This window comes from Antechinus flavipes, chromosome 2 (genome assembly GCF_016432865.1).
Source record: "Antechinus flavipes isolate AdamAnt ecotype Samford, QLD, Australia chromosome 2, AdamAnt_v2, whole genome shotgun sequence".
Taxonomy (NCBI): domain Eukaryota; kingdom Metazoa; phylum Chordata; class Mammalia; order Dasyuromorphia; family Dasyuridae; genus Antechinus; species Antechinus flavipes.
The window spans coordinates 481,719,521-481,741,140 of NC_067399.1; the positions used below are offsets into that span (position 1 = coordinate 481,719,521).

The 21,620-nt window shown below is 33.9% G+C and overlaps 1 protein-coding gene across 2 annotated transcripts in view; it reads right to left on the bottom strand.

Moving 5' to 3' along the window:
* Window positions 1-4,951: 4,951 nt before the first annotated feature.
* The window catches only part of VPS35 (VPS35 retromer complex component), a 35,849-nt gene continuing 19,180 nt past the window's right edge, over window positions 4,952-21,620 (bottom strand). For both annotated transcript variants that reach the window (XM_051979784.1, XM_051979783.1), the window contains exons 6-17: window positions 20,506-20,719; window positions 20,044-20,127; window positions 19,245-19,354; window positions 17,530-17,626; window positions 17,278-17,426; window positions 15,861-16,068; window positions 15,419-15,574; window positions 12,574-12,696; window positions 10,065-10,244; window positions 8,814-9,053; window positions 7,949-8,092; window positions 4,952-5,957 (exon numbers count right to left, since the gene is read on the bottom strand). In XM_051979784.1, the coding sequence (XP_051835744.1) occupies window positions 5,778-5,957; window positions 7,949-8,092; window positions 8,814-9,053; window positions 10,065-10,244; window positions 12,574-12,696; window positions 15,419-15,574; window positions 15,861-16,068; window positions 17,278-17,426; window positions 17,530-17,626; window positions 19,245-19,354; window positions 20,044-20,127; window positions 20,506-20,719 (1,885 nt within the window). In that variant the 3' untranslated portion in view covers window positions 4,952-5,777. The remainder of the gene's footprint in view (window positions 5,958-7,948; window positions 8,093-8,813; window positions 9,054-10,064; window positions 10,245-12,573; window positions 12,697-15,418; window positions 15,575-15,860; window positions 16,069-17,277; window positions 17,427-17,529; window positions 17,627-19,244; window positions 19,355-20,043; window positions 20,128-20,505; window positions 20,720-21,620) is intronic.

The following is a 21,620-nucleotide window of genomic DNA, read 5'->3' on the forward strand; positions in this document are numbered from 1 at the left end:
ATTATCAAGCTAAAATAAAACAAAAAAAAATCTCACAGCTTCTTTGAATGTGATTATTATCTCTTGCAAGAAAAAAAATTCAATTTAAACCATAAGCTGAAAAACTTTAGGTAATTTCTTACCATGAAATATTGTTAAATACTTAAGTAGTAAAAAAATAATAATAATAAAATAGAATCTCCTTCTATGAATATTTTTTGCAAGAATCACCCAAATTTAACAACACAAAATAACTCAACTTTATATAATTCTTTTCAAGTTTACAAAGGACTTTTTCCATGATCTTATGAGGGAGGTAGTACAAATATCATTTTCATAAAAGGTTAAGAGAAGTAATTCCCAAGATCACAGATAAAGTCAGAATTCTGGTCTCTTGACATCAAGTCTAACGCTCTTTCTGATACACCTGGCAAATCACACCAAAATCCAAAAATATTATAGGACTCGAGTTCTGAATTATTTTTGTTGAAAACTTAAATCAAGCATAGACGAACATAGATTAACATAAAAGTCCCCAAACATTTAAACATCCCTTGAGTATCTGCTAAAATGCTAACTATTGAGGAAGATGAGTCAATACTTACTATTCCTAATGCATGAATTCAAGACCTTTTACTCTCAGGATAACCACACTGTAAATTAAAAACAAACAAACAAAAAAATTAGATAATAGGATTTTTCCAGAGGAGGCAGTCAGGCAGAATTTCACTACATGAAGAGGTCAACTTTTAGATATCCTTACTTGGCTTTAAATGAAAGACTAACTCAGTTCAGAAACCCTCACCTCAAAAACCTCTGAACTTGGCCACTTAGCAACTCAGAACAAGGAGTGGATGGATGAGTTTTAGTTGGAAGACAAGGACTCCTATTTGTAACACTAAAGAATTCTTCAAACCAGAAACTTTCCATATGATGAGGTGCAAATGATGAGGTTAGTGGTAGTTGTGATGAGGTATAAGAATTGGAGTCCAATGTGAAAGAATTCGCAAACGTTAATCTGTGTGGTAAAAACGGATTTTTACTATTCACTAAGAAGGAAGCTTTCTTAGTGGGCAAAAATCCTGATTAGGAATTTGGTAGAGATGGATTAACAAAATCTTGATTATAAGGGATAAATCATGGCCTGGGGCTGGGAGCTGTCTAGGCTAATCAATAGAGGACCATCAGAAAGAAATCTCTAATTGAATAAAATTACTTAACTGGGAGTTTGAAGGCTTTTCCCAGGGTCTGGGAACTCTCTAAAGGGGATAGTTTCCAGGCTCCCCAAAAGATCTGTTTATATCAATGGAAGATGATTGACCAAGATTTCCAATTGTATGAAACATTTAACTTGAGAAGGGCTTGTCTGAGAGTCTGCCCAATGGGGACACAGTTTACATCTAGGCCCCTCCCCCCAAAGGTGACATTATTTTTCCCCCAAAAAATCTCAGTTTATATCATTTTTCTCCCCTCAAGCAATTCCCCCCAAATTCATTTGGGGTAACAGGATGAAGGTCTCATTTTCTGTAATTGCTTCAAGCTGACAAGGGTCGTAGAGCTGTCCCTAAGTTCACTAGGGATTCAGAGCAAGAAGGGAAGTGCAAGAACTGAAGATTACAGCAACTCAAGCCAGGAGATGTGGAGTGTTCCATGATCTTTAGGCTGAAGTAGTGAAGATATTCATAGCTTGGAGCCTAGAGGAAATAAATCTCAGAAGTAGATTAAAAGTGGAGTGTCATCCAGGGTGGAGATGATGTTTGGGAATGGGCCTTTGCAAAAAACACATAGCTCCCTTCTGTGGGCTGCTTTGAAGATGTTGATAACCCACCCAACAATCCTGAACGCCCCACTGTCCACAGAGCTCCCTAGTTGAAAGCCTAAGGAGTTAACTACTGGCAGGGACCATAGAATGACAATCAAGAAAAGTAGGAGAGAAAATGCCAGGGAGAAATTTCTTATCCTCAGAATGGGAAAAGTTAGGTAGAAGAATAAGAGAAAGAAAGACATAGACAATTTCACCCTTCTTTCTCTAGTGTGTTCTGAGGAGTAAAAGCTGGACTATTTGTCTCTCTGCAAGGAGCTAGGCAAGCTTAGCGAGAGAAAGAAAGACATAGACAATTTCACCCTTCTTTCTCCAGTGTGTTCTGAGGAGTAAAAGCTGGACTATTTGTCTCTCTGCAAGGAGGTAGGCAAGCTTAGTAAGCATCTTGATACCTCCAGAGCCTTCTCAGTCGTGTGGGGGAAAACATCTACCTATTTAGTAAAGATGTTAACAAAACCGAAAGCAGTTTGAAATTAGCCAGGAGAAAGGATGCATTCCCTTTCTTTGGTTAGAGTGAGAAGTAGGGGGAACATTGTGGTCCAAGTATTTGACACACTGGCAAGCAATGTGGGCTTTGGGTAAGAAGGTCCTGTAGCCCTTCAAGGCTAAGAAATTTAGGGTTTTCATGGCTGCATTTAGGGACTCCTCTCTAGTGGGACTGCAGATTAAAATATCATCCATGTACTGGATGTTAAACAGCTCCAGTTCCCTTAAGAAATAGACGCCCTGTCTGGCATTGCCCAGGTGTGGCCCTGCCTTTCAGGATTGTAATTCAAGATAAGACTGTAGTTAAGCGGTTCCAAATCTCTTAACTCTCTAACTAAAAGTTTGTGCTTAAGAAATTTCTCAATCCTGGCTAAAGCTGAAGCAGAGAAATCTATTTTCTCCCAGATTTCAGAGGAAATATAGGAGAGCTTTAGGAGCAGCACCAAAAGACCATCTGGTGGTCTGAGAAGAGAAAATTGAGTACCCAATTTCACCATTAAATCACACCCCAATAAGGGAGCAGAATAGGAGATCATAATAAGAAATGACCATTTAAATGACAGGTCACCAAGCTGGCAGAGAAGAGGTCTCAAAGCAGTTTTTAAGTTCCTCTGCAATCCCCACTCTATGGGAGGGGTGCCAAAGTAAGAATGAAGGAGAAGTACCCCCCATAGTAAAAAGAAATTCAATGGTCCTACTGGTCACATGCGAGAATAGCCAGCGTTCTGAAGTTGTGGTGGAGAGGGGGAGCTTGACCAAGCCCTAAATTCCTACCAGAGGGCAGGGCATTGGGGGATAGCTCGTCCCCTCTAAGCAGTCCCTCCTCCAGTGTTCCTCCTGCTCAAACTCAGGAAAAGGACTGGGGAGTCTCCTTGGACAGTTTCCATGACACCTAAAGCACAAACATTTTGTTTCCCCAAAATGTCAGCAGCCTAGAGTTCTCCAAATCTTGCCTTAATTCTGCGACCTCTCTCCTCTGTTGCAGTTTGATCCCTATCATTAAAGACTCCAATAGCTGTTTCTAACAACAAAGGGGGAGAAATTTGAGGACCCAGAATTGGTTTCTGAAGCTACCTCCATATATCTGGGGCAGATTGTTTAATATTAACATCTCCCCAGGAGAGATCAAGAAGGGCATTGGCCATGGAACCCTTGAAAAAGTGGGTGGGGTCCTCAGAGTAATGGCCAAATTTTTCCTTAGTGTGGGAGAGATTTGATTTGAAAGGAGAACCTCTGCTCTGAGTGCTTTGAGAAGGTAAAATCAGGAGATTTAGCACCATTTAAAAGAGGAGAAAAAAAAAGACTAGAAATCTCAGGATCTGGTTCAGGTGAGAGAGACAGAGTTAAAGAGATATTGCCAGACATAAGGTCCTGTTCTGGCAGGGATTCAGAAGCCTCCTAATAGGGACTGCATAAGGGTGCAGAGGAGCAGGAAAGAGAGAGTTTGATTTCCTTCCAGCAAATTTAAGTAGTATCCTGCAATGCTGTTTTAAGCTTCTTAGTTTTGAGAACTTTCAAGCCGAATTTGTGTTTTTTAAGAGATTTCCTAAGGAAGGATCCTTAGAAACAGAGGTGTTTTGTCCCATTTTGCCACAAGCCTTAGTATCCCCAATTCTATGGCGCCTTCTCCTTTTCTAGATGTCTCTAGAGATGGAGAGATGACAAAATGCTCTCTGATTAAGGGGACTTTTGTCAGAGAATGCAGGAATTCCCATACAGGGGTCCCTGAGAGAATTCTGCTCAAGCGTTGAGCTCCAACGACTCAAATCTTCCTGGGTATTTGAGTGTCGTAGCTATAGAATAGAAAACAAGAAAAGGCTTTACCTTGTCCAGATTCTCGGGGATTCCAGGTCAGGGAACCAAAATGATGAGGTGCAAGTGATGAGGTTAGTGGTAGTTGTGATGAGGTGTGAGAATTGAGGTGGGGAATCCCCTCTGGTCAGCGCAGGTCCAAGGCGAAAGAATTTGCAAACCCGAAATCTGTGTGGCATAAAAGGATTTTTATTGTTCACTAAGAAAGAAGCTTTCTTAGCAGGTAAATCTCCCAATTAGGAATTTGGCAGAGATGGATTAACAAAATCTTGGGATTTTTATCTTGGGATAAGTTTTGGCCTTAACTTAAGAGTTTGAAGGCTTTCCCATGATCTGGTAACTCCCCAAAAGGGGCACAGTTTCTGGGCCTCCCAAAAGACTTGTCAATGGAGGGTAATTGATCAAGATCTCCAATTGAATGAAACCATTTAACTTGAAAAAGGCTTGTCTGAGAAAGTTATGATTTTCCCAGGGTTTGAGAGTCTCCCCAAAGGAGACACAGTTTACACCCGCCTCTCCCCCCCAAAGGTGACATCATTTTTTCCCAAAAAGATCTGTTTACATCACATATATTTATAAATTCTTCAGTACAAAAACATGCATGTTTATATTAAACCCTCACTCAAAACTGCTATCTATCATAACAAGTCTAATTAAGGTGAATCTTTCAAACATCGAAGGTTCATTCATTAGGTGAAGTTGAGGAAACCTGAAATGCTAGTGACAGCTGAGGTTTTTAAATGGTGCTAATCCTGAGACAACATCCAACTGTTCTTGTCACTTTCTCAATTACATCAGAGATGCTAACAGTACTTCAAGAAAAAAAAATAAAAAGGAAAAAAGGACACACACTTTAAATTGTTATAGCAATTTTATTGTTTCACTGGTGCAAAATCATGATACTTGTGTAATGCATTTTCCCCTAAATTTACAATAATGAAGGTTAAACATAAACTATATAGATCACAATTTCTCTATTTTTATACGATTTAGAACAAAATTTCCTTGATAAATATGCCCAGTAAAGAGAATAGGCCCCTAGTGGATGTCCAAAACTGCAAAATATAAACTTCTGGTTTTAACCATGGTACTTTTAAACTTTCAAACATGCATTAATATACTCTAGTTTTAGGGAAAATATTACACATAGCCTTGTCTTGCATTTAAAGAAAAGCTCAAGCTGAATTCAACATACAATATCCCTCCCACCCCCAAAGCAAATCTTTTATAAAAATCAAGATGGGCTATAAGAATACAAAGACAGACAGCGCTAGCCACTTCCTGGTTAGTACTCCCTAGGACTGAATAAAATTACAGAAGCAACAACAAACAGTGAAGAGAAACAGAAAGAAAAGATTAGTAGCTGAAAGAAGAGACCTTGAAGATCAGAGGAATTAAAAAAAAAAGTCAATCATGCTACTTCTGCTGATTAGACAAACATTTGATGACCCAACTTGAATACCTATGAAGTGAATTAATTTGTTAAGGTCCTGAAGGTGAGTGTCTGGAGGTGCTGAATAAAATATATCACAGATAAGAGAAAGATAACCTAACTTGGCATTTCTGAAAGGCACAATCTATTGGGGGGGGTTGGGACAGGGAAGAAATAACCTAGCATAATAAAAAACCATACTGTATGTAAATGGAAAGAAGTACAGTGTGTCTGTGTTTCTTCTCTTTAAAGGACAAGACCTTCATAAATTGGCCCCTCAGACTCTGGTGATTCCCTCCTCAAGCGCAAATGCTCCAAGGTATTATGAAAATGTTTGTTAATCTGTTCTGTTTCTTCACTGGACTCAAGATTTGGAAGGTCTTCTCGTATCTTCTGGATAAGTTGATTTAAAACCTGAATTGTCACCTACAATAAAATACATATAACTCCATAAACTATTTTAATAATAAAAACAGAATTAAATAATACTATTTTTAACAGTACATATTATTAGCAATATATATTACTCTTATTACATAGTAACTATAAAAATTAGAAACCAATTTAAATTAAGAAAACATAGCCCACAATTAAAAGAAAAGCATTATTAAGAATATAATTTCTACTCAACCAGGAATCAATTGCTATCACCCAAGAAATCTTGCAATCTTAGGTACACATATACAATTAAAAATTTATTATAGTTAATGTAGGCTTTTATTTGGCTTCAGATCCTAAGGTAAAAAAAGACAATAACAAAATGATACCTAAAAGAAAAAAACTGTGATCATTTATTAGGATAATGCACTGAGAAATGTTCCCAAGAATTTACACATGATGATGAAGACAATGCAACAACGATGATAACAATGACAAGAGAATATTTAGCACTGACAAGTGATTTTAGGGGTCTTATGGCTATCTGTGATGGCTATTTTATGAACACTTCCAAGTAGTAAGCAGAACAGAATTTTCTCAACCACAACCTGTTCTTCCATCAAAGAGAGAAAGAAATTTGTCCAAGATCACTTAGCAGCTACTGGCAAAGGTCCAACAAATTCCATTTAAATTCCTAAGGCTCTTCTTAATTTTCCCAAATACACAAAAAATTAAGGCATATAAAAATGCATTAAAAAATAACTTCAAAATAGAAGACTAATAACTAGCAATTTTTTAATCCTTTTATATAAAGAAGAAAGTACTCATATAATGAAAACTTTTAAAGTATCAAATCAATTAAACATACCAAGAAAAGAGCCTTTATACTAAAACTTTTTTTTTTTTTTACTAGAACACATATTGTGTTTTAGGTGGAAAAAATCACATATAATAAATACATTAATATCTCAGTATAGAAATTCAAAGAGAATAAGACATTAAGTATAAGCTATAGCTTACACTATATATATATATACACATACATATATACATATATATAACTAAACTATAGCTTAGTTTAGTTAAGTGATTTTTTTTTTAGTGTAATTAAGTCTAGATTACTATGGTTTATGCAATGAAGTATTTCAATTTAACATACACAAAATGCAATACTCTGCTGAAACACCAGAATTAAGAAAAAGTAAAAGAAACTTCTAAGAAAGGCTATTAGAATAAAAACATATAATATGACGGAAATAACACAGATACAAAAGTAATAATGATCAAAACAAGACTACAAGTAAATCAGATAAATTCAATTTCAGCAAAAGTTCCAATATAAATAGAATTCAAGGTCATTTGTCCAGAGACTCAGGTACCAATGTCACATACAGTCACTTATGAGAACAGAAACTGGGTAAGCAAAGTTCTTACCATCAGTCACATATTTCTCTTCAAAATTCCATTCCTAAAAACACATGGTTGGAAAGACCAGGGATAAGAAAGAGGGGAGGGAATGGGAGGATTTTTCCACATATTATCCCTACAAGTAAGGCTTAAAGAAAAGTTATTAATTTCTGGATATGTAATAAATAAATAAATATATATATATAAGATTTTTTTTTAGTCAGTTCAATTTTCCAAAGAGAGTTTTGTGAGTATGAATCAAATGTTAATTTGTAGACATTCTGGTAATAGCACTGTAGAAAAATTACTCAAATGACAGCAACTTACTCATGGTTTAAGTAGCAACGGCCCTAAATGTTCTTAACTCTTTTTGTATTCTTTTAATCTTGTGTTTAAACAGTCAACAACTATAGACTGTACAGTGTAACAAGAATTATATGTACACTTTGTATTGTTCTTATCAGCTATCTTACCAGTATAAATTATAAAATGCAAAAATAAAGATAAGAGAGTTTAATAATCATCAAGCATTTCCTTTCTCCTCTCCTTAACCTGTAAATCTGAAGGATAAGACAGCCCTAAAGTTCTAGAATCAAGGCAAAAAATTTCAGATATTAATGTTATTCACTTACCGCATCATTTTCCTTTTCATAAAAATAGATATATCTGTTCAGAATTTCTATAAAAAGCTGAACTTGTAGCGAGGGATCCATGCACTGATTTGCTATCTTCAAAGCTTTCTTTAGGCATTCCATTACTCTCTTGCCTCCATGAAGCTATAAAGGATGACAGTAAAAGAGGAAAAAAGAGAGGTTGGTGATGAAATAATTATTACTTTGCTTTTATGAATTTTTTAAAATGGAAGAAATTCTCTCAATGTTTCAAAAAATATACAGCAAGTTTAAATATTTCTTTTAGGCTACTCCATTCTTAAGCTTAAAAAAAAAAAAAAAAAAAAAGCCTGGGGTACAAGCTTGGCCCCAAGGTATGACAAAACGAACTTCCATCCTTTCTCAGAAAGCATGAAACACTGTCAAGTTTGGCTGAGGCTTCCATTAGTTTTGCTGACTGCCATTTCCCCTTCTCCCCTTTCTTTTTATTGTTCATCACACAGGGATTGCTCACTGAGTTATCTTCAGAAATGAAGGTTATGTTAAAAAAAAAAAAGCCAATTTTTTAAACGTTAGATATATATTTTGCAACTATTTTTGAATAAATACTATAAAAGTAAAATATCAGATCACAGTCTTGCTGTATTGAAAAATTCTTAAAATTCCTATCACAAGATGGGAATGTAAGCAAATACCCCTGACACTCACTCAATATATCTGTTCTAACTCTAGGGATTTCTAAAACAAAGCATACCAATGTCCTTTGCCTGCTCTTTCAACTGAAATTCACAAGTGTAAGTACCTGCCTAAGATGAACCTAGAGAATGTGACCAAGACAAAGCTTCTCTTCTCCATGTTCCCTACACCTCTAAACCTTGTGACTCACCTCTTCTCCATTCTTGTCTGTGTTTCTGCCGGACCAGAAGAGATGGGCACATGTACTCACAGCCCGGCCCTGGTCTGGCTTCTTGAGCAATTTGGAAGCTGCCAAGGCGCACTGAGTCCTTAAAGGCTCATGGTTCTCTTCACTGAAGCACTTCATCCTCTCAAATGTTCCAATGATCAAGGTGATGGCAGCCAGCTGGGCTTTAGAATCACTGATTTCATCTTCATACAGAGAAAATGCCTTGGGGAGAAAATATACATTGTGTGTTGCTAATTTTTTCTATAATCATCATTTATTTCCAGTAGCTATTCTATGCATTTTTTCAAGTTATCTGGAATCTCTTTCCAACAAATAGAAATTGCATGTATTTGTGTTTTGCTTTTTTGCTAAGACATAGCACACAATAGAACAGAAAAACATTTAAGGGCTTACTATGTACTATGAGGATATAAAAAGAAAATAGCAAGAGAATCTCTGCTCTTGAGGAGCTCACCGTTAATTAGGGAAGGCACCATATACAAAAGGGCTTTTCTGTAGGTCAGATGGAAGACCTGGTGGTCCTTGAGGGACACTGGAATGGCAGATGACAAAGCCCAGGAGTCCTTACGGTACCACCACAGGTTTCTCTCTACCCAAGATAGCACAAGTAATCAGCTTTTACTAGGACACACACTGTTTACCAAATACTGGAATTTGTACCCAACTAATCATAATTTATTCCTTTTGTAACACAACTACAAAAAAGATAGGAGTAAGGGTACAGTCTGTGATTTAGAACAAAAGAAAACCACTTTGGCTAAGGATTAAGTGAACATGATGAAGCTAGTTTCTTTCTTTCTTTCTTCTTTTTTTTTTTTTTTGGATGAGGTAATTGGGGTTAAGTGATTTGCCCAAGGTCACACAGCCAGAAGTGTTAAGTGGCTGAGGCCAGATTTGAACTCCGGTTCTCCTGACTTCAGGGCTGGTGCTCTATTCATTGTGCCACCTAGCTGCCCTCAAGGCTAATTTCTTAATGCGGGGATGGAACCAGGACCTCAGCCTCATGTTCTATGGAACTAAGCCCAGTTCTGATAATGTGACTTTAGAAAAAAGAGATTCTCCTTAAGCCCAGTCCCATTAAGCTGGGAGAGGACTGGTTCTTTTAAGTTGCAAAAATCTTTGACATGTTCATATTATTACTACTGATAAGCAAAACTGAATTACGGAACACTGAAAAATGCTTATAAAATAACCTAAACTAAAACTTGTTACCTGAGACATGAATTCATATGCCACTGTCTCATGGTTTTCAAAACCAATTTCCCCAGCAGCTAGAGCTCCTTGAAGGAAAAGTCGTAGAGGCAGCTCTGCCAATTCTGCTTTGATTAAAGCACTGATAGTCTGATGTGCAAATGAAAAGATCTTCTGGCATTTCTTTTCCCACTTATCATCCTAAGAAAACAAAACAAACAAAACCCATATTTTGAATATACAGAATGGTCATAAATTCACTTCATCAATTTTACGAATTTTATACCTAAAGGACATTATAGAATGTAAAACACTAAAAATAAGCAAAAAAAAGACAACTTTGGAATCTTAAGTACATTAAAAATTGATTATCGTTATATTTTCAACTGAAGAATGACTAAACAAATTGTGATACAAGAAAGTTCTGTCAATGTTACTGCCCTATAAGAATTGATAATTATGAAGAACGCAAAAGATGTAAGGAACACTTATGTGAACTAATATGGAGTAAAGCAAGAAGAAAAAGAAAAAAAAAGTATGATAATGGCTATTATATAAATGGAAAAAGAATGCTATATAATTATGAAAAACAAAAGCTTAGCCCTGGAGAAGAATTGAGAACATGCATTTGCCTATCTTTTCAGAAGGTAGAGAATATGGGTAAAGAATACTGTCAGATCCAGTTGTTGTGTTGGCTGGTTTTGCTGACCTGCTTTTTTTCTCATTAAAAAAAAAAAAATCTTGGTTATATGAGACAGCCAGCTAGGAAAGGAAGGAGGGATGTAATGGTGATGTAAAAATAAGCGAAGTCAATAAAAAAAATTTTTTTTAATAGGGGGCTTTGAAAGTAGGACAGAAAAAATTCATGTTCTCAATTCTCCAGGGCTAAGTTTTTGTTTTTTATAATTACATGACATTATTTTTTCCATTTACATAATGGCTATTATTACATTTTTTTCTTTTTCTGCTTTCTTTACTCCATAACAGTTCATATAATTTTTCCTTGCATCTTTGAGTTTTTCATAACCATCAATTCTTATAAGGAAGTAACACTAACATTTCTTTCATGTATCACAATTTGTTTAATCATTCCCCTGTTGAAAGTTTTTTGTTATGAAAATGTGTTTTAGTACAACTGTACATGTTTAACCTATATTGGATTACTTGCTATCTAGGGGAGGAAAGTGGGGGAAAGGGAGGGAAAAAATTTGGAACACACATTTTGCAAGGGTGAATGTTGAAAATTATCCTTGCATGCATTCTAAAAATAAAAAACTATTCTTCAAAAAACTTTAAATTTTTTAAAGAAAATTTTTTGTTTGATTTTTTTTAATTAAAAACAAAAAACAAAAACAAAACTGGTCTCCCTATCTTGCCCAGACTGGAAATGGAGAAATGCTTCAAAGCCAAGCCCTACAGCAGGGTAACTTTGACCATCTTGGGTCCATTCATCCCACTTTAGGCAACCTAATACCTTACAAAAAACACAATAGTGTTAATTTAAGATGACATGACTGCAATTTTAAAAGTGAACATGCTCTTTTTTTCTGTTACAAAATAAAATCTTCTTGTTTCTTAAACATAATAAGCTTGATTATCCAAGTTTAAGTATATTTTCTTCAAAGCCATCACCAGAGATTCTAATTCATTATTTTGTTTCATTCATGTAATATGCTCAGAATAAAGCTAGCAATTTTGGGTCTTAGAACGAGAAGAAAATTAATTTTATCATTCCTGATAGAAAAATGATACAAGACAAATTCAATCAAGTGGGAGAGGAGAACCTAAGACATTTTTTTACAAGACAACAAAGACCCCAGATACCGACAGTAAGCAATCCCATAGAGGGCCACAGGGAAAGGATAATTGGGAAATTCATTATCTGAATCTACGAAATCTACGAAAGAGATGGACAGGAAAGAATCAGCTTCCTAGTTTAATTAATTATTACTGATATCTAGATATTAAATTTATTGTCTCCATACTACTAAGTGTACTAATATATATTCAAAGTGAACAAGATCTTACTTATACAATTTTTAAAAAACATCATTTGAAATTTTTGTTAGCATCTCAAGCTTAATACTCCGCCCAAAGACAAAGTTCACTTGCCTTAGTTATAGCTTTAAAACCCATATTACAATGTGAGTCAATTATTTGCATTTAGAAGAAAAGTTACTATTTTGTGGTAAAGTCTTTCATTATGCAATATAACTCAACATAACAGTACCTGCAACATAACAAACAACTCTTACATAAAACTTCTGCATCACTTCAGAATAGTCAAATAAAAAAAAGAGATGAATGCTCATTAAAAGATCACCATATTGGTGTTATAGTGTACATAAAGTTACTAATTTCTTTTAAATGACATTTAACAAAAATAAAAAGTTCTCATAAGACAGCAGGACAGTATGCTGCTTTTAATGTTTCAACATGTCTTTGACTTGATCAACTGATCACCATATTTCAAAAAACACAGGAAGTAGGGGAAAAGGAAACAAAATCACACACTTAAGAGTAAACCTACCACTTTGGAATTTTCTTTATAGCGAAAAGCCAGTTGATATGCTGCAAATACTAAGGGAGGCAGGGTAAAACGAATGCGCTGGTTCCCACCAGCTCCAAAATGTTTCCGTGCTGTATTTAAAATCTACAACCAAAACAGAAACAAGTAAAACACAAAATCTTAGAACAATGGCTATATTACTAAGTGCTATCAATAAAACTTTATCTTTTCTACAATTAGGCACCTATTATGAGATATCTAATTTCACTGAACAGATAGTGAATTTTTTTCAATTATTCAACAAATAAAACCATTTCATAACACTGAAAAATGGGCATATGTGAGTCATAATTATAGAATAAACTATGAACTCTGAGGGTCATCTATAGTATAAGAAATGATGTACTATCTCTAATTCCTAGGTCTCTAAGAAAATCTTACTTAAAAGTACATTTTATCATATAATTAAAAGGATTATCATTAGTGGATCAGGTTCTAAAAGGTAGGCTTTCATACATTGACAGGCACTGCAAAGGGCAGTTAAAATGATTAATTATGAGTCTTCATAAACATGACTGGGACCTAACTAGTCTTTGCTGTCACACTCACCCGTTTCAACACTGGTCTTCATCAAGTACTGTCATTTTAAAATATGAAGTACAACTATATAGGAATGTTAATTCACATGCAATAGCATATTTAGATAGCATATCTATCTTAGGCTATCTGACTTATATGGCTATTTACCTTTTTCTTTACTAACCATGTGGTATCTGCAAATAAATGTTAACCACAAGTAAGAATAACTGATGTTTGACATATATTTAATATTTGTAAAACTCATTATACATATTTTCATTTGAGTTTCACAACAGGCTAACAAAAGAATCTACACAGACTATCTCCATTTTACAGATGAGAAAGGTGTCATTTTGGGAGGTTAGGTGATTTGTTCAGAGCCACACTGTAAAAGACAATATTCAAACCCAAGACTTCCTGCAGCAAAGCAGTCACCTACTACACAATGTTGCCACTCAATTTCTGCATATAAAACTCTTACACTCTATATATACACACACATACTTTTCACTAATTAACTAAGTGGCATCGTACACAGAGTTCTGGGCCTAGATTTAGGAAGACTCATTTTTCATGAGTTCAAATCCAGCCTCAGACATTTACTGGTTGTGTAACCTTAGGCTAGTCACTTAATAACTCTTGTCTGCCTCAGTTTCCTCATCTACAAAATGAAGTAGAGAAGGAAATGACAAACCATTATAGTATCTCTGCCCAAAAAATCCAAATGGGATGACAGAGAGTTGGGCATAGCTCAAACAACTGAACAACAAAAATAAACTTTTCACTTGAAGTTAGTGTTACCTGATTAACTAGTCAAGCAACTACAATTATAGTTCACTTCTCATGTAAGGAGAACTCTATCTGTGCTAATATTTTTGTGTTCCTCTTAGTTCAAACATTAGCATTAAATAAGAATTCAGTTGTTTATTTACTTATGAGGTCCTTATAGATCACTGATATAGAAGGAACCTATTAGAAAGATTACCAATTCAAAGGTTTTTAAGCTGAGATTTATAGACAAGGAATTCTTTTGGATTCCCATCATGAAATAGATAGGAGGAAAAAAATCTGTATCCTAATTTCAATAAAACCCATTTTCTTTGTAATACTAGATATTTTATTTTACATATTTAGAAACATTATTCTGAATGAAAATCCATAGTTTTCACCATCCTGCCAAAGGGATCCAGGACACTCTTAACCTAGCTAATCTAACTCTTCATTTTTAGTTGAAAAATACTATGTCCTGGAAGATGACATGCCCAAGGTCACAAAATAATAGAGCAAAGCTAGAAATTGAATTCATATCCTTTGGTTCCAAAATTAAAACAAATTATGAAGGACCCTCAAGTTCTTCATGTCTATTGTTACGTGTTAATTGCAATCTAAATGAAAAATCAGGGGTCATTCTCAAAGTGTGCTGTATCAAAAGAAATCTGATGTTTAATTTTATGAGCCAAACTAACTATAGTGAATCTATAGAGCAGTTAGATGTACTTTGGCCAAAACTAAAAAAATTAAATAGTTACCCAATGCAACCTTTTTTTAAAGGAGCACACCAATTTCAACACCAGCATTTCTGTTCATTAAAAAAAATAATAATCTAAGTACTTTATTCCAATGTATCTGTGCATAGATATTGTGGGAGGTAAGATGGGTGGAGTTTTAAGCTCTTCATCTCTTATTTTTATCATAACAAACATATAAATAACAGAATTAGGTATAAATATGAGTAACCACAAAGTTAGCATTTTTTGCACTATTTTCAAACTGCAAATATAACTGAAATGAATATGCTACCTCTGTCTGGTGGAAAAGCACAGAAATTTGACCAAAAGAATCAAGCATGTGCACTTGAATATTTTTCCAAAATGCAGACAATGATTTAAAATGGAAATAAACAAGGAATAATCAGATGAGAGCAGATAATGAGCTGTTCTGAAAAAACTAATGTATTTTCAAAAAACGAGCAGATTTATTTTTCACTGAAGAAGCTTGAAATATTTCCCACTTCACTGAGAAATAGAAGCTGACACATAAATGGAATAACTAGAGAAAAACAGTACCTACCACCTAGGGCTGTTGTGAGGATCAAATGAGTTAACCTATGTACAATGTTTTGCAAAGCATTTTATTTTTTTAAAGTACTTTAAGTACTACAGCTGGCTAGCTATTTTAAGTTCTCTCAAAATTCTCCAACAGAGACTACAAACTATATTAGAAGAGTTCAATGATATTCCATACATTATTACATATAAGCAAGAGTAATGGATATATTAAATCATACCAAGAATTGCTGATCAGGATCATCTGATCGCAGAAGATGAATGAACCTCCCCACAAGGCTCTGCTCATCAGCAAAGTCTTCAGGGTCTGGGTCTTCTACAGGTTGATCTGGTTGGTCTTGAATCAATGTTGATACTAGATTCATGATTGCATCCACCTATCAAATATGGAAAAGGACAAATATATTGATTAAATAAGCCTACCATCAAAAATGATACTAAAGATAAGACACTATCCAAAGTGTCTTGTTTAAAGATCTAAAATGAAAGCACATGAGAGAGCACATGAGAACATAGGTAACTACATTTTTAAATATGCTGTCCTGAAAGGTTATCAGCTAATTCCTTCTTCATAAGCCAATTTAAAAGTACTTTTAAAAGACAGCATGTACACATATATATGCACACACAGACACACATATCTATCTTGGCATTGGTTCTTACCTGGTCTTGTGAAACAATTTCGGTGTTATAATCCAGGACATTACTAAGCACATAACAACTCATACTCTTTCTGGACTCGTAGTCAAAATACTCAAAGAGGGGATGAAAATGTTTTAACTTCAAAACTGTTAAAATGTTGTTATAGGTGTCAACAGGTATCTTCAACAGCCTTGTAAGCTCCTTTGAAACTGCACTGCTGGTAGCAATACTATAATATAAATTAATTAATTTGTTAATAAATTATCTTTCTACATACCAAAAAGAGGGTTGCTTTTCCCACCTCCCTCCATGCAATCTGAAAAGTTTAACCTAGGAATACCAACAACTCAAGTAAACTCCTTCCAAAGAAATGAAGACATTCATCTAAACATAAGCAGCAGAAATGCCCATAAAAACTAGTACAAAACAATTAAATGAATGTAAATCTGATGTTTCAAAAACCACTATAAGTTACAGGTCAATCCAATCCTCTCCCAAATCAAAATTGAGTAAAGGAAGAGATTTATGAAGAAGAGATTATGGGTTTAAAGACTATATAGTACATTGCCAGCAAGAACTTGTATAAAAGAAGTTAGATAAAAGATACCAAGGAAATATATGACTAGGAACACAGTGCTCATAATGGAACAAGAATGAGTAAAACAGATGGAAGACTCAGTATACTTGTACCTACAGACTGTAAAGAGACTTATAGGAAATCTCTACCACACTAAGCCATACTGTTTTTTCAACATTTTACATTATTTTCTGTTTTGGCTACATTATCACTTCAGAGGATCTGTGATCTCAACAGATGTGGGAAGTTCTTTCAACTTTATATACTGCAATCCACTTATACCTTATTCTCTGTAATCCTTATCTATGTTCTTTTATACAAGGTTGACAGAGGATGAAATTTATATGTAGGCATAAGTTTGTGTGAAAGATTGCTTTACATAAAATTAATTGAATTCTTACTGATCTACTCAAGGGAGAAAAGAAGGAAACATAATATGGTAGACAGGGAAGAGAGAAGAAAAATCCATTAGGTCAGACAATTTATTACAAGATATCCTTAGTTTAGAATAGCTTTGTGGCAAGTATCAATTACACACTGGGCGTTCATAAGAGAATTGCCTGTACGAAATAAAGAATTCTTCAATACTAAATCTCAAGCTAGAAAAAAATTAACAGCAAATATAATGACTTTCTACTTTAAAAATATAACTTTTACATATATACTTTTTATTTATTTATGAAAGTAACTCTGCCAACTTATACTGTCAGCTTTTATTTCCCTTTTCCCATCACGAAGTATGCTAGTCTCAGAAATGCTTAGACTATATCCCAAATCTAAAAACAATAGAACAAAGAAAACTATTTTCGGAAAAGGAAGTATTGTGTAAAACATCTTGTAAAAATTTACATTTCTACTTACTGTTCTAGATTTAGCTTATTAAATATTTCCACCGTTGTTTCTAACACTTTATCAACATAATCCACACGATCTGGATAGCACTTCATGGCAAGGTTAATGAGAGATACTTGTAAAGACACCACATCTTCTGAAGGCATGTCTTGTCTGGACTATAAATTTTAGAAAAATATAACTTATTAACATAAAAGGTTTTTTTGAGAAAAAACTAATCAGAAGAAATTCTGAAAACTTAAGAGGAAATGTTGCATATACCTGTATTACAGTAGCCACTTGTTGTGAAAATATGTCAAAAAGTTTAATATCTGCTGGGATTCCAGGTCCATCTTCACGGTGAGCAAATAAAGCTAATCTAAAAAAAAGAAAATAATCTTGTTAATCCTTGTGGATTATCTGAAAGTTCAAATGAAATGTTCTGTATTATATCAATGCTGTGTCACTCTAGTATATATGTACTATACCAATTTTCTAATATGTTTGACCAATGTTCTTTTTGCAACTTTCAAATCTATAACAACTTTCATCTACCAACTCTTTTTTGTTGAGGTTATAACATCTCAATCTAATATTTATGGAGATAATCACTTATAAGTTGAATAGCTTTCCGATAGATTTCATTTATTCTTCCTACCACACTAAATTAAAAAAAAAAAGTCTAAGCCAAGCGTGAAAGTCTCCAAATCTCTCCTGCTATTTTTTATAAACTTGAGAAATCAAAATCTGATAAGAGAATATACAAATAGGATCTATGAGTCTGTTAGGATGAGGGAATTTCCAGTGTGAGAACTCCTCTAATGAATTAGATTTAAAAGCTAAATCCTAAGGACTTCCCTGAGTTTAAGTGAGTTGCTTAGTATCAAGTTGCTAAAAGAGCCAGAGGTGGAATTTGAAGTCAGGTCTTCCTGACTTCAAGTCCAACACACTATTCACCATGACACACTCTTCATGGAAACAAAGTATTAAAATCATAGATGAAATCAAACTGTAAAAGTAATGTACTTCTAACATCTATAATTTATGACAAATACACTCATTTAAACATGGGATTTCAAAAGGTGACAATGATATGTGTTTTTAAATAGTTACATTATAAAAAGATAACAAAACTACAGATAGCTACCATAGGTCTTTAATACCCCAAATAAATTGAACAATAACACACCATTAACGGGACTAACAGAAGTCATCTAACCTAGCATTCTGACTTAAAAACACTTACAACCCATACTTTCCATATCAAATTACCCCAGAGAAGTAACTATCTGATTCTATTGTCATTAAAATACTGTGACTAGCAATATAATTTACAGATGTCGGCTAAATTGTGGTCATATTTTCTCTTGGAATAACAACAGAATTAAGTATGGTAGTTAAGGAGAATAGGAAGTGTACCCATGATTTCACTCATGAAAGAAAACATGCTGAAAATGAAACTGCCCCTCAATGCAGGTTGGCACTTTTTCTGCAACTTCTGGTCTAAGAGCTAGCTACCTAGTAGGTGGGAAAGATAAGTAAGTTAGGCAGCTAATATATATATTAGAGACAGCACTTCCTAACTCCAAGGTTACCTGTCTATCCACCATTCCTTTTATAGTCAAAGGAAATGCTGTTTGCTATAACCTTGTAGCTAATAAATATCAAATGACTTAACAGTGCTTTCTGTAAAAAAGATTTTAAATCCATTTGGTTTTTAGATATTAGTCACAAGGTCACAGCAAACAGCACTTTATTTCCTGCAATAAAGAGCTACAATTTCTTCATGCCTAAAGCACATAGTAGACACTCAAATACTTGTTAAATTATTTGATGTCTGACCAAAAAAAAAAAAAAAAATAGGAATAATCTGTATATAAAAGAGACAACATGAATAAATAAATCAGATTTAGAAGTTAATCAATTCTTTATTCCTAAGGCAGAGTCCTTGCCCCCAAACTTATTAAATGTTTAGTCAAATTTTTTGTTCTACTCACCTATCAATTAAAGCAATGATTATGTTTTTCACATTTACATTTTGGTGTAACTCAGCACAGGCTCGAAGAAAAGGGTTCAAAGTCTGTAGGTGAAATTCATCAGGGAAGACCTACAAAGTAAGAGCAATTATTATTAAGTGCCACCAATTACAATGAATTCTTTATACAATTTCCTAGAGTCCATTTACTTAACACCTATATAAGTCAAAAGCAGTAATCTATTTCGCAAAATATAATTTATATCTTACACAACTAGATTCTAATAATCCATCCATAAAAGGTTCATATTTAAACGTTACCTTTGAAATATCCACTAAGCACATAAGGAAGCATGACATAGAGCTTTGGAATCAGAAAAATCTGGATTCAAATTTCTATTGTGCAACTTACTAACTAGCCAAATCTTTTAATGTCCCTGGATCTATTTCCTTATCTATAAAATGAAGTAATGAACCATTTGACCTAAAAAATCTCTTTTCAGTTCCAAATCTAGGATCTTATGAAATAAAAAGAGATCACACAAATCAAAATTCACCACCATCTAAATGAGCAACTAGCAAAAGCTATAGAATTGAATACTAATCATTAATTTTCTATGCCAGCTGCAAAAAAAAAAAAAAAAAATACAGTATTAATTCAAATGCTGAGTTTTTGAGGGAAAGGGATTTATACAAGGAAATATATTTCATATTTTACCATGATTCCTTTAACACCAATGAAAATGAAAGAAAACAAAAATGTTTCTAAAACAGTATTTTTAAGTTAGTTAAGAAAACAAGATAGAAGATTAACATATTACCTGAATGATACACTCCATGAGATACTCTTGAGCCAAGGCATCCCTACAATTCACAACTTGTTCCAAAATACCAGTCAAAACAATCTAACATAGAAAATAAGGAAAATGAAGTTTACTTATTTTTCAGTTGTCTTTGGAATTTTGAAGTCCCAACTAATTATCCCCCAATTATTGCATAATCCATAAAAACTGGCTAAGTCCACAAAAATTTATTTTAACAATGCTTCACACATCTAGACTGTTTTCTTTAAGACTTACATGATATAAAATTTGCAGTTACCCACAGTTAAAATACTATATTATATTATATATTCAAACTAAACTAATTTAGAAATTGAATGAAAATGCTATTTCTATGTAGTAATTAGAAGCCATTTAAAAATCAATTTTAAAAAATATTTCTACCAAAAAATATAGATTTCAAATGAAATACTAGAAAATTAGTAAACAGCAACAAATAACCTGTTTGTATCGCTCCACGTTTACACCTTCCAACTGACTGAGGCGGACCAAATTTGTTCCCACTAGAATTCTAAGTTCCTGTCTTTCCCGTTCTCGTTTCTCTCTATCCCGGCTATGTCCTTGATGTTGCATTCGCACCCAGAGCTTGTTCATTTCTGCAAAGTTTAGTAGTACAAAATCCATAGAATCACTGATGTCTCCAGTTGTTTCTTCACTGAAATAAAAACCAATAGTTGGAATATTTATAATTGAATGGTACCTAAAAATGGACCCAACCTCTCCCTTTGCTCATTTTTTTCTTTATTTTATGCAAACTCTGGCTAGAAATTATAAAAATTAGTTTCAAAATCATTTGCTTCTGTTGTATTTCAAGGAGAAGAAAATGTAGAGGTAATATATTTGCAGAGTAGGCATTCAAAAGGTGATTTTATTTTGTCCACCTTTTCTACCACCCTGAAGTAATTTATGCTGATGAATATCACTTAAAGTTAATAAGTTTTAAGAAAACTGATGCTCATCACAGGCCAGGTAAATTCTTATGCAAATTTATCTGTATGCCCAAAGTAAGACTTGAAGTCCTTTGAAGAAAGACACAGCTTCCTATTCTTAATAACTCCTATAGTGGCTACTGCAATACTCTATATGTGTTAGGTAGAAGACTTCAGTATAGATCCACTTGCTGATGAAATTATTAAAATTCTATAGAACTAAATGTCAAATACAGAACAAAATGGTCAGATCTTACTTTTCACTCAAAAAAAAATCAATTCAATTTACATAAAAAGGTAGTAACCCAGGTTTCATAATTTTTACTCTAAGTGAAAGTCTCTCAAGCTGCAAAGAAATAGAGTTGAGGGGAAAACTCTTTCATTGATATAGTACATTCTCAGTTATGTACTTCTTTCATATAATGGACATCCATATATAATTCACCCAACTGGGTAAAGATCACAATTCTAATCCCCAAGTAAAGAAACTTGACCATCATCATTTCATGGATTATGGCCCAAATCCAACTGGATTTAAAGAAATTCTACCTTGAATAAATGAGCACCCTTGAAAATGATAGGACTCATCTATATATAATGACACTAATAATTAAAGCTATTTTCTTT